A 12,791-nucleotide genomic window follows, 5' to 3' on the forward strand; every position below is an offset into this window, starting at 1 on the left:
TTTCTAATCCAGATAGCTGAGGATCCACTTGGTATTTATTTTGTTCTCAGTGGAAAAGAGAGCTAATCAATCATTCCTGGTATTAGATTCCTTTCTTTATTTAAAAGTCATTTAAACAGCTTACTAGACTACGATAGTTTGGAGAGTAAAACATAGCTCATATTTATCTGTGCTTCACCATGTGTGCCTGACATCTAGTAAGTGCCAAATATATATTTAGATAATCAAATTATTGTTTCGGCTAAAACAATTGAGTGCATTTCACTGTATCTAAGTGGTGCGCTGGAATTAGCTTGCAAGAGAGCCAGTCCTGGGCATCTCTCCCCAACTTCATGTGTTCACCTCACATTGGCAGTTTGAAATCAGCCACGCCAGAAGTATTCTGTGATGTTGTGATTTATAAGAAATATATACTTGGTCTTCAACCCTGTTCCTGGCACAGAGATCCTAAAACCTTGGAATTTCCCAAGTGATTAGATCAGAATAGGCGTTATGTTATGTTATGTTAATGAGGTGACTTTTGCACAGGGCCTAAGAAAGAAGGCTGGTAGCCAGGAGAATCAACCCTGTCATTAGAGGATTGGAACTTTGTATCCCACTCCCTAACCTGCAGGGAGGGCAACGAGACTGGAATTTGAGTCAGTCACCGAAGGCTAATGACTTAATCAATCATACCTATGTAATAAAGTCTCCATAAAAACCCAAAAGGACTAGGTTTGGAGAATTTCCAGCTCGGTACGTGCACGGAGACTTGGGGCGGGGCACACTCTGAGAGGCATGTAAGCTCCGCACTCCTTGCCCCGTGCCTTGCCCTGTGCTGCTCTTCCATCTGGCTGTTCCTGGGTTATAGCCTTTTATGATAAACCAGTAATACCGTGAGTAGAATATTTCTCTGAATTCTGTGAGCCACCCTAGCAAACAACTGAACCCAAGAAGAGGGTTGTTGGCACCTCCCATCAAGCACCTGGGATTGTGAGTGGCATCTGAGGTGGGGGGGAGAAGGGAACACAGGTCAGGCTTGTGGGACTGAGCCCTTAACCTGTAGGATCGGATGCTGTGGACAGAGAGTGTCAGAATTCAGGTGAATGGCAGGACACCCAGCTGGTGTGGAAACATGGCCTGTTGGTGTAGGGGAAACCCTTCCCCCATACATACACTTAATTGGTGACCACAGTTCTTATATTTATACCACAGAAATGGACAAGTGCTATAAAAAATGTTATAAATTAGGCAATTAAAAAAATTTTGTTTTGTTAATCCTCACCCAAGGATATTTTCCCATTGAATATTTAGATACAGTGGAAGACAAAGAGAGAGAGAAATATCCATGTGAGAGAGACACATCAATTTGCTGCCTCTTGCACAATCACAACCAGGGCTGGGGATCAACCCCACAACACAGTCACATGCCCATGGCTGGGAATCGAACCCAAGACACTTCGGTCTGAAGGATCAGTGCTCTAACTGCTGAGCCAAACTGACCAGGGCAAAATCAGGCAATTTTCTGAGAGCTAATTAACCAGCAAAACACTTACCACGTCTGAAAGGGAGGAAGGACCCGAAGGACTGCTCTCCAGCTGCTATGTGAAGGGCCCCTGTTCTTCCACACCCCATTTAAATCCTTTGTCTTTGATGAGTGTTCAGTTACCAGCCCAAAACTCACTGAAGTGTCCTTTTGCTATTTTCCCTTAAAACTAATACATTTTTTACACTGTAAGATGTTATCAATGGCAAAAAAGCAAAATTTCCTTAAAATCAATTTTCAGTGAAAAACAAATCATTTAAAATAAACAATATAAAATCAACTTAACATTTCCCAACATTTGGAAAATTATCCTAACATCAGGAATGCCAAAATATGGGGGGGGGGGATGCTTCCAAGAAATAAGAAAAATGTATCACTTCATTACAAATTATCTGTACCTTGCATTTAAAGTGTTTTTAAATCACTGCCTATCTTAGCTGGAATAAATCTTAGAAACAGTTAGTTCCAACTCTCCCCCTTTTCTAGTGGATAAACTGAAGCCTACGAGGTGGTACGATTCCAAAGTTACAGACTTAGGTTAGTCAGAGGATAGGAATTCCATCCCTGGCCTCCTGATTTCACCATCATTAATCTCCCCATTACTTAAGCAGAGAGGGGTTCAAACCCAGTTTCAGCTCTTACCCAACTGTAACTTGCATAGCCTTCTTGAAGCTCAGTTTCTTCACTCTTCAGTATTAAAATGGAGTGGGGTGATAATACCTACCCTACAGTATGTTTTGAAATACACAGCCTCTACCATGAGAGGCATGAGAAATCGTGGCTGTTATTATTAAAGATTGATATGTCTTCTCTATCCAAGTGGATCATGAACATCGTGAGAGCAAAAACCAAGACTCTGTATACCTGAGACTGCTTTTCACATGACAACAGCCCAAAAGTTCTTGTTCAAATGGTTAAAGCAGCTCCGAAATCTGAATGCCAGTCTTCTCATCATTCACACCATCATTCATTCAACAAACATTAATTGAGGGCCTACTGTATGTCAAGCCCTATATTCGATGTCAAAGGCAGAGTTGCAGTCACCAAGCTGCCTTTGCCAGATTCCATATAAAATGCCATGACATGGGGGGAGGGGGGGAAGCCTCACACTTGTATGGCAGATCCTTGGCATCAAGCCTTGGCATTACCCAGAGACGCTGCACAGTGCAGAAATGCAGTCCAATGCTGGAGAGACAAAATAACTACTAATGAATCACCATAGTTATTTTGAAAACACTTTGGGAAACAGCCTTTCCCATCCAGCAACACAGTCCTTTATTCTACAATGGCATCAACTTAACTTCCATCCTGCCTCTTTCCTCTACCAGGCCAGATCCAAGTATTCATGCCAGAAAACAAAATGCATGTTAGGGCCAATTTTTTTTATTATTTCGCTTTCCTTGATATTATCTGAAAATGTCAGTAACTAAGCATCAGCTAATAAAAGAAATGTCAAAATTATTTCTTCCATATTTTAAAGCTTTGACTCCAAACACAAGTTTACTTAATCTATCTATTAAAAGACATTATCAAGTACTAGAGACAGCTTATTCTGTGAAAAATATTGCCATCTACTCAGATCTGAAAACATGTAACTTTTAAGTGACTGTTTTCTTCCTGCGCAATATAAGATACTTGCTAATTAATCCACACAGGACCTTCCAAAGAGAGAAAATTCAGGAGTACTTTATATAAAATATCAAAGAATTGGTTCTATTTGGGTGCTATTGATCTCACCCCATAGTCAACAGTCACCTGATTAGTTCCTGGAAAACATCTATGTTCTATTGAACAGACAAATCCATTGGAAGATATAGTTTGCCCTCTTTCAAACACACTGGAACAAGTGCCCAGGGTGTATTTCAACTCTGACTACAGATGTTGAAGATGTTATCACATCCTTTAGGATCCAATCAGGAAAAAGATACTCAAACAGACACTGCACTTAACTTTGGTAGAAACATTAATTGATAACTAACCACAGTTGGGCTTCTCATGCTCAAAGAAGTCATATCTAATAGAAGCTAGACAATATCAAAATAACTTTAAAATTATATCATGAATGAAAAAGCAATTAAATGGACTTATTGTTCCAGGTACCTTAAGCAATACCCCAATATCTCATTGCTAGTCACACTTGCAAGATCTACAGGTACAGTTATGTGAACAACAAGAGCACAGTCAGTACCAACAGGGGAAAGGTTACTTCAGATCTGATTAGAACATTAGTAACCTTGATCTTTTCAGAAGGGTAGACTTTACTAAGTTTGGAGACTTTGTAGCAAGATTAAACATTGTAATTAAAATGCATTAGCTCAAAATTGTTCTCCTGTAAATGTATCAGAAGTTGTCCTCATTAATTTCAGGTAGTTTATTTTTTTAAAGTAAAAATGCCAGGGGTCTACACTGTTTTATTTATTTCTTTTTACAAATAAAATTTCAAGCTTAAAAAAAAAACAAAAAACGTAAAAATGCCATTTATATAGGCTAGAACTTGACATGATCTCCAATTTGGATATAATGATTTCCTATAATTACAGTAACACATTGAACAAAAATATTCAAATATTTTGTGCATAAAAAATGGGTAACTTTTTTTTTTTAATTAATTTATTTTTTCATCCTCACCCGAGGACATTTTTCCATTTTTTGTACAGATAGAGTGGGAGGGAGAGAGAGAAAGAGAGAGAGAGGGTAACATCGATGTGAAAGGGACACATCGAGTGGCTGCCACTCACACGACCAACCAGGACCGGGGACAAACTGCAACCGAGGTACATGCCCTTAGCGGGAACCGAACCCGGGTCTCTCCGGACCACAGGTGGATGCTCTAACCGCTGAGCCAAACCGGCCAGGGCAAAAATGGGTAACTTTTAAATAAAGAAGTTACTAATTGGAAATCAACTAGGAACAACACTTGAGAGTCCAGAACAATGATAATCTTTTCAATTACCAAAGTATTATTTTAGTATTGAGCACACACACTTGCTCTATAAACCCATTAACAATGCAAAAGGAAAAAAAAAAATTTTTTTTTTAAATACTAAATAAAGGGAAACCACAGTCCTCATGAAACTGCCACCACAAAAATGCAAACAAGTTCAGAATCCACGATGTTCCCTTGGATTCCAAACACACCACTGGTCTTTATATTGTCTTAAGGACATTAAGCCACATTCTCTGCTATGGGGCCTAACACATTGCTGTGCAGATTATAAAACAGATGTTTGTTTATGCTTTAACAAAAAGAACACTGAGAACCATCCTAAATGGCCCATCATAAATAACCATCTAACTACAATCCAGTTCACAACTCAGTTATCCTCCACTGATTTAAGCACTAAGAGAAATCAGCCTTCTAAATATTAGTAGTTGAGTAAAAGGTAGTCAATAAATTCCTTTCTTTTACTTTTTGTTTCACAGCTGTGGTTTTAACATTCACTTTCAATATTAAATAAAATTGGCTTCCTTACAGAGGAGCCCTTTGAGCCCAGGCCAGCACGGTATCAGGATGCCTGAACTGCTAAGGCAGCACTCCTCGTCCACTCACAGACGCCCCCGGACTCTTCCTAGGACAGCCTACCTGTGATGGCCTATTTCTCCTGGAATAAGGTCTGGTATAACCCTAGCATGACTTTTGAGCCCTGCTTTTAAAAGAGATGATGGTCTCTTCCTAGGTTAGACAAGCCACACATTTTCAAACAAGCAAAATTAAAACTCAGAATCAGGGTGGCAATAAAAACCCAAATGACTTCGTCAAGACTTGAGCCTTCTTTTGAAGACTTCCCCTTGACTCCCCAAGGAGTTTCAGAGATGACAACAAGGAAAGACATGATCTGGGCTAGGAGATTTGTGTGTTTCAAGGGCAACTGTACTTTATTTAAAAGTAGGTAAACTACTGTTTTCAAAGCTACTCAAATGTGCCTCCTCTTTTTTGTTTTTGTTTTTAAAGTAATGTTTTTCTTTTTCTAAAAGAGATAACACACAAACGGTTTAAAAAGAAAAGAAAAAGGTGTGTGAAAGTAAGCCTCCCTCTCACTCGTCCCCAAGTTCCTTCCCAAGAACAACTACTGTGTCTTGCATTTCCTCCATGGACATTCTATGCACATGCAAACATACGCGAGTGTTTTGAACCAATTACCCTATATTATACACACAGTGGCAGCTGCAAAATTGCTACTAAACGCCTCTGGGCTTAAAGGTGGCAGTCTGCTGGAGGGTGTGGGGTGGAAGCAAGGAGATTTATCTTAAGGCTGCAGTTCTGCACATGAGGCACCTGGTTTTCACTTCGTGTGTGTTTTTCTGGCATGTCTATGGAAGGAGCTAGAAGATTAGGGGAGAAGGTAAACCCAAGCCATCCCCTGGCACCGCCACTACACTGCACTGGTCTGCACTTTTTCTATGTCCCGATGTTTATATTTTGTATTTTGTATTCGCTCTGGGTTAAAAGAAGTATCTCGAGTCACTTTTTTTTTTTTTTTTAAGTCTAACTCTGAAGGTAACTTTCACAACCAGGTGATTTTCTTTCTCCCCGCCACACATGCAGCCTGCTTCGGCGGTGTCCTCGGGAAAGGTTCAGCCTGCACGGAGTTACAGGGATGAGCCGAGAACAGGGAAGCCCAGAGACGGGAGACGGAGGCGAGGGCGTCCCGGGCCCTGGGCCGCGCTCTCCTTCCTCCAGAGACCAAGGTTTCGCAGCAGAAGACACACATCCTCGGGCCCTCCCTCCTTTTTCGGGACGGGATGCTCGGGCGCTGGGGCAGACTAGGCGCTCGCCTCCCTGCCCCGAGCCGCAACTTCAGCCCGGAGCCTCGGGCGCAGCGGGACCCGCAGGGATCGGGCTCCCCTGCGCTCACCTACTCCGCGCCGCCCGCACCCCCAGAAGGACAGGGCTGGGGGCAGCGCCTCGGGAACCCCGGCCGGGCCTGGCGCGCGCCCCGATCCCCGCGCGCCGCTGCGGGAGGGAAGCCACAGGTAGGGGGGCGGCGCGGCGCTCACCTGCGCAGGAGGACGGCTGCCCTCGGCGCCAGCTGCGGAGGAGGCGGAGGAGGCCATGTTGTGGGGCAGCTGCTGCGGTGGCTCCTTCCAGGAATTCTGCTCTCCCCTCCCCGCCTCGCGCCTCCTGCCCCCAAACGTGGGACTTCTCGGGAAAAGTTCGGCCGCGGCTCAGGAACGCCAAGCGCGGCCCCGCGCCGCCCGCCCGCGCGCCGTCTCCTCCCCGCCGCGTCCGCGGCGCCCGCCAGGTGCCCGCCCGGGCCGGTGCGCGGGGGGCGGGCCCGCCAGGTACCGCGCTGCGCCCCGCGAGCATGCCCAGTCGGCCGGCGCTCGGGGTCCGAGCAGCCACGGCTCGGAGGGGCTGGGGCAGCGGGGCGGTGGCCTTACCTGGGGAGCAGGGGAGCCGAGGGAGCTCCGGGAAGGGAGGGAGGGCGAGTCCTGTTTCCTCGGGGCTGCTGAATTAGCCACCTCCATTATAACACAAAATAACAACATTCACTGATCATTAGATTCCTTGAGGCGTATTCAAGCAAGTGAATATAATCATCGTCAGGCTATACGCTTTTGCTTTCTTATTGTTAATCTATAGCATACACTCGATGTGGTTTGCCGGGTACACGGCTTCAAAACCATGTTCGTAGCGTCCCTTCCACCCCACCGATGTCCCAGCAGCACCCAGATTGCCTTGGCTCCCTGTCCAATTAAAAGAGAAAACTCTGGAGCCACCTGGGGTGTGAGGTAGGCACTGAGCCCCATCCAGGGAGGAAACAGGGGACAGGACTTCTGAGTGTTCTCGTTTCTAAGAGCTCAAATGACAAGGCTTTGCGGGAACTCCTGTCCTGGCCAAGGCCGAGGGCTTGTTGGATACAGGCTGCTGCCCTCACAGAATTTTCTACTCAGGGAGGGGTGGGAGGTAGGTAAGTACCCCTCACGCAGTGTCCAAAGGAGGAGCCTCTCACTGAAGTGCTGGGAGATGGGTTTAGTGGGTACATGGAGTAGGGCCAGGGCATTAAATGACAGCAAATCACATTGGCTAGAAAGTTATTCCCTTTCCGATTCTAATTTCAACATGAAGAAAGTATTCTCTCTCAGACGTTCACTAAGCCCCCGTTTGCTCAAAGAGCAGACTCCAGGCTCCCAGCCCTAGGTAAGCACTGGCATGACGCTGGAATGGATAGCACTGTTCCGTTTCGATTGTTCGGTTTCACTGCTTATTGTTACTGTTACTTTCAAGCGCACACATGTTCCTATCCATGGTAGTGACCCAGTTCCCTCTTCAAACAACTATATGTAAAGTTGTTTGTTTTCTTTTTTTAATTACATAAACAAAGATAGTAAGAGTTCAGATGGGACTAAGATAAAGCAAAAATTCTAGAGGTAGGTAAGGACAACTGAAATATGGAAAACTGACAACAATGTTTTAGTCAATTAGTGGCCACTAAGACAGAATAACTCCTTAAGAAGAGAGCAGGGAGTGAGCTGTGCCTTGGGTTGGACACCCAGCTTACTTCCTCGGTGATACCCATAAAGCTGAGTAACAGTTCTTGGACATCAGCTCTGTGCGGGGCTCAGTGCGAAGCACTTTATTCGTTATCTCATTTGGTCCTCACAAAATCCTTGCAAGACAGGCTGCACAATCTGGGAATTCTCAGAAACCCTAGTTTAGCTGAGGTCACTCTAGTTTGGATATTCTTAACATGAGTTTTAAAAACCACTTCAGAATTTAGCAAATCCAAAAAGCTCCTGCAACTTTATATTATATGCTGTGTGCTGTTTCATGGGGAGGAGATACATAGTTTTCATCAACTTTTCAAAAAGATCTACATCCCCAGAAAGTTTAAGAGCCGCTGTTACCATTATTTACAACACAATCGCGTGCCTTGGATTATACAGTCCATAGGGGCAAGTGCACTGTCGTCTATCTCCACTGTGCCTGTCCTGGGGCTTTGTCCCCTCAGCCACTCACAAGCATTAGTTGAGTTAAATCAAATGTGTAAAGCAAACAGTACAGGCACCGAGAACAGCTGGGTGTCTGGAGAGAGCATCGCCTTAGTAAATGCTATGCAAACACAGGTATTTCACAAGCCAGCTTCCTGGCACTGAGAGGGCCATAAGCATAGCCTTAAACAAGTGGCAAACAGCCAATCAGGTAGACAATAGAGGGAGGAAAGTGCAAAAACTTTACAGGAAGGTAGCACAAGAAGCAGTACCTGGGAGACTGCCCAGAAAGACATGCTTTCCTGCAGAGCTACCCCGGTGCAGTGTTTATCTGGCCAGCTGTTTCCGAGAAACACTTGTGTTCAGATTAAAGACACTTCTTCTCCAGAGACAGGCTGCAACACCACCACCAAAAAAAAAAAAAAAGACTGCAAGTCAGAACTGGATGTCTGGCAACATCTCTCCAACCTTAAAAACCTAAAACTAAAACAAAAATCTTTCCATGCAGCCCATAGCCCATGACTGCCTCTAATGTTCCACCTCTCACAGCCGGGTACCCGAAAAGGACAGTAGTCAGCATGGCGCCCCTTATTGCCCACATGCACCCTCCTTTCTTCATGGTAATTGAGCCCCTGCCCCTCCTCAGCTATTAAAACTGTTCTTCTCAAATCACAACCGACCTCCCAGTTGCCACATCCATGAGGGATTTTTCCAGACCTGATCTCAGTTGATCTTCAAGGGCACTTAACATGGCTGTCAGTGGCCTCCTCTTCCCCAGAAGTATTTTCTAGGGTTTTGATCGCATCCCCAATGAGGTGTAGGCTATCCCATAATGACTCCCAAATCCAACGACGACAATTTCCCCAGCCTCAAACCCTTATTCCATATTTAAATGGAGTGCCAAGCAACACGGACCCCCAAGCCAGAGGAAGAGGCCTGAAGGTCAGAAAGGAGAGGGGACTGCCCCACTCCCTCCCAGTCCAGCCAGATACTTAGTCTAAAACCATTCTTTAAACTATCTCTGAATTAATTCTTCTTATCCATCCCCACTACATCCTTGCCTTTGACTTGCTAATTGCTATAATTTATTGAGCAATTACTAGGTGCCAAACCACACTGACATGCTTTTCTCATCATCTCTCATCTAAACAATTACAGTCTCCTCTTAATTTTGTGTAGGGCGTTGCTCTCTCATCCAGTGTTATGGTTATTCTATCATTTCAAATCTATTAACGTAACTACACACTGTTAACACCTTTTAGTAACTCTCTTTATCCTTCAGGATAAAGGTTAAATTTAGCAAGGGGCCACTGCTTCCACCTGATTTCAACTATTCTCCACCAGCATTTCCATGTCCTTCTCCATCTCTGTCTCAGGCACATCATACGCATGACCATTCTGAATGACTTGCCATTCCCCACAAATGCCAAGGCTGTTGCCTTCCTATGGGCTGTCCCTCCTGCCTAGAAAAACTTATCCCTATGCTCCAGTCCTCTGCCTCCACCATCATCTCTGACCAGTTGACTCCTATTGACCCAGCAAGACTTCTTTCAGAAACTACATCTGTATGGAAAACTTCCCCTACCTATTTTCTGCTAATGTGGTTAGTTGCCCTTTCTTTGTCCTTCAGAAATACCCTATAGTATACCTCTAACCATATTAAAGAATAGGTCCACACTTTTCTGCAATTTAGAAGTCTTAAAAAATTACAAAAACAAACAACCTAAACCAAATAGATGTGGGCTTTTTATAGTCTTTCTTTCATTTAGTGAAATACTCATATGTTTTAATTATGGGGTACTGTCCCCGGACACTTTTACAAGGGTATGTAATTAGTGTACAGCATGTGCACCATATTAATGTCCTAAAAGTTCAGAACTGGGAAACACATCTGCCTCCCGGGGTTTCAGATAAAGGATATGGACCTACGTAACCATTGCTCTTCTTGTCTGTCTCCCCTTGAAATCAAAAGCTTCTTAAAGCTTCAGTGGTACCTTTGTCTATCCAAATACCCCGTTTCTAATGTAATGTCTGGCTCAATAGAGGTTTGCTGAGTAAATTTAGGGTATATTTATGAACTTGGACCAAATTTCATAGGACTGACTCCCAAGGTCGAAACCTGACACCTCTCTGGCTTCCCACATGGCTGTCCCTCCTCTGGGCTACACCATACCTTGCACGCACATCTCATTTCTCACTGTAGAGGAATTGTTTACACATCTGTGACCCCAGGGAGACCATGCAGGTTGAAAGCAAAGGTGATGTAATCTTTGTATTTCCGGGTTCACAGTGCTCAATACATTTTGTTGAATGATAGTGGGTAGAAAAGAACAGAGGGGGAGAGAGAGAAGGGAAGATACAAAAGAGGAACAGAAATAGTCTACGTGAAGATCATCTCATCTCTGTTTAGAGTACTCCACCAATGCTCCAAACTCAGTCTCTTCACACTATTTGTCGTATTTGCAATTCACCGTTATTCCTTATTTGTTTATTTAAATTAACTTACTTTTTATCTAAACAAATTTATTTTTAGGAGAAACATTATCTTACAGTGTTCATGGAAAATCACATTCTCTTGCACTAAATAAATATGATGAAAACAAAATATGTTAATTTTTTGATTTATTCAATATTCTACCTGAGACTGTGCCTTTGTTTTTAGCAACTGTAAAGGGGGCATGAACACTGGTATATAATGCAAACTTTCTCCTCCAAGTTAACAGAAGGATGGAAAAAGGACAGAAAGGAAGTATCTTATTGTATAATTCAATATTATTTAATGCCCTTTGCTTAAGCCACCTAATGTTATCTCAAGAACTACCCATAGAAGGATGGCTGTATGAACTTTCCTCTTTTTACATCACTCGGCTTCTACATTTATAATATTTCTCCACAACTTCAATTAGACACTCTATTTTCCAGAGTAGTTTCCACACTAATTAGGCTCTAACTCATGACTATGTTTAAACAGTAGGAATTTTCCACCTGATCATTAGCAAGAGAGAAAAGCTGATTTCTTTCATGATGTCTATAAAATCTGCAACACAAAAGAAACAAGATTTAATACAGAAACGTTTCACCTGTTGGGAAATTTTCTCTAATTTCAGGAGATGATGATTAATGAATATGTGTTTGTTTCATAAAATAAGTAAGTGATAGAAAAGCATTTCTCAAATAAGAAAAATATATATTTGGTCCCACTACTCATGGGGACTGTAATTGTGTATAGAAATCTGTCCCTTAATTTGTAAATTTTATGAGGGAAAAAGCTCGCCAAGCACAAAGTTGGACCAAAATGTTTTCTCTCTTGTGGCTTTTGGTCTTTCTCTTCATTTTTGGTCTCAAGTGGGTAGAAACTCATACTTAAAATATACAATAGAAATGATAGCTTAGCAATATTTTTATCAAGGTCAACTGGAATGAGAGTATAATGTTTATTTATTGAGTAAGTTTTGCAATTCCATGTAGAATATGGTTAAATAACTTATTTTAGTCTCTATTTCTATTACTTAATTCCTTAAATTTCTTAAACATTTTAAAGGAAATAGAAATTACTCTGATATCTGCTATGGAATAAGAAACACCATCTGACTCAACCTATTTGAGACACTGGTCAATGATTTTTAAAAACCCAATCACATAGCCCTGGCTGGTTTGGCTCAGCGGTTGGCCCGCAGACCAGAGAGTCCCGGGTTTGGTTCCCGCTAGGGGCATGTACCCGGGTTGTAGTTTGTCCCCGACCCCGGTTGGGGTCATGTGGGTGGCAACCAGTCGATGTGCCTCTCTCATATTGATGTTTCTCTCTCTCTCCTCTTCTCTCTCTTCCTCCCGCTCTATCTGTCTCAGGTTCACAGGCCAACGCTCTAACCACTGAGCCCCAGGGTTCTATCTGAAATAAATGCAAAAATGTCCTCGGGTGAGGATAAAACCCCCCAAAAAACCAATCACAAAGTAGTCCATGAAATGGGATGATAAACTTCATAGTAAAGTTACAAAAGAGAAAAGATCACTATGGTGGTCTACTTTATCTCCACGTTTTTGTTTGTTTGTTTGTTTGTTAATCTCACCTGAGAATATTTTCCCATTGACTTTTTTATTAGATAGAGTGGAAGGGGGAGAGGGAGAGAGAGAGAGAAAGAGAAACATCAATGTGAGATTGGTTGCCTCCCACACAAACTCAACCAGGGCCAGGAATCGAACCCGTAGCTCAGGTATGTGTTCCTGACTGGGACTCAAACCCAGGACCCTTTGGTCCGAGGGCTGATGCTCCAGCCCCTGAGCCAAACCCGCCATGGCTATCTTCATATTTTGATTACAATTGTCATCAATTCTT

General features: G+C 43.1%; 1 protein-coding gene across 1 annotated transcript in view; it reads right to left on the minus strand.

Moving 5' to 3' along the window:
- The window catches only part of ANK3 (ankyrin 3), a 611,274-nt gene extending 604,486 nt beyond the window's left edge, over nt 1-6,788 (minus strand). The window contains exon 1 of the mRNA XM_036265485.1: nt 6,524-6,788. Coding sequence (XP_036121378.1) covers nt 6,524-6,580 — 57 coding nt within the window. The 5' untranslated portion in view covers nt 6,581-6,788. The remainder of the gene's footprint in view (nt 1-6,523) is intronic.
- Nucleotides 6,789-12,791: the final 6,003 nt, after the last annotated feature.

This window comes from Molossus molossus, unplaced genomic scaffold (assembly GCF_014108415.1).
Source record: "Molossus molossus isolate mMolMol1 unplaced genomic scaffold, mMolMol1.p scaffold_m16_p_17, whole genome shotgun sequence".
In the NCBI taxonomy this organism is placed as follows: domain Eukaryota; kingdom Metazoa; phylum Chordata; class Mammalia; order Chiroptera; family Molossidae; genus Molossus; species Molossus molossus.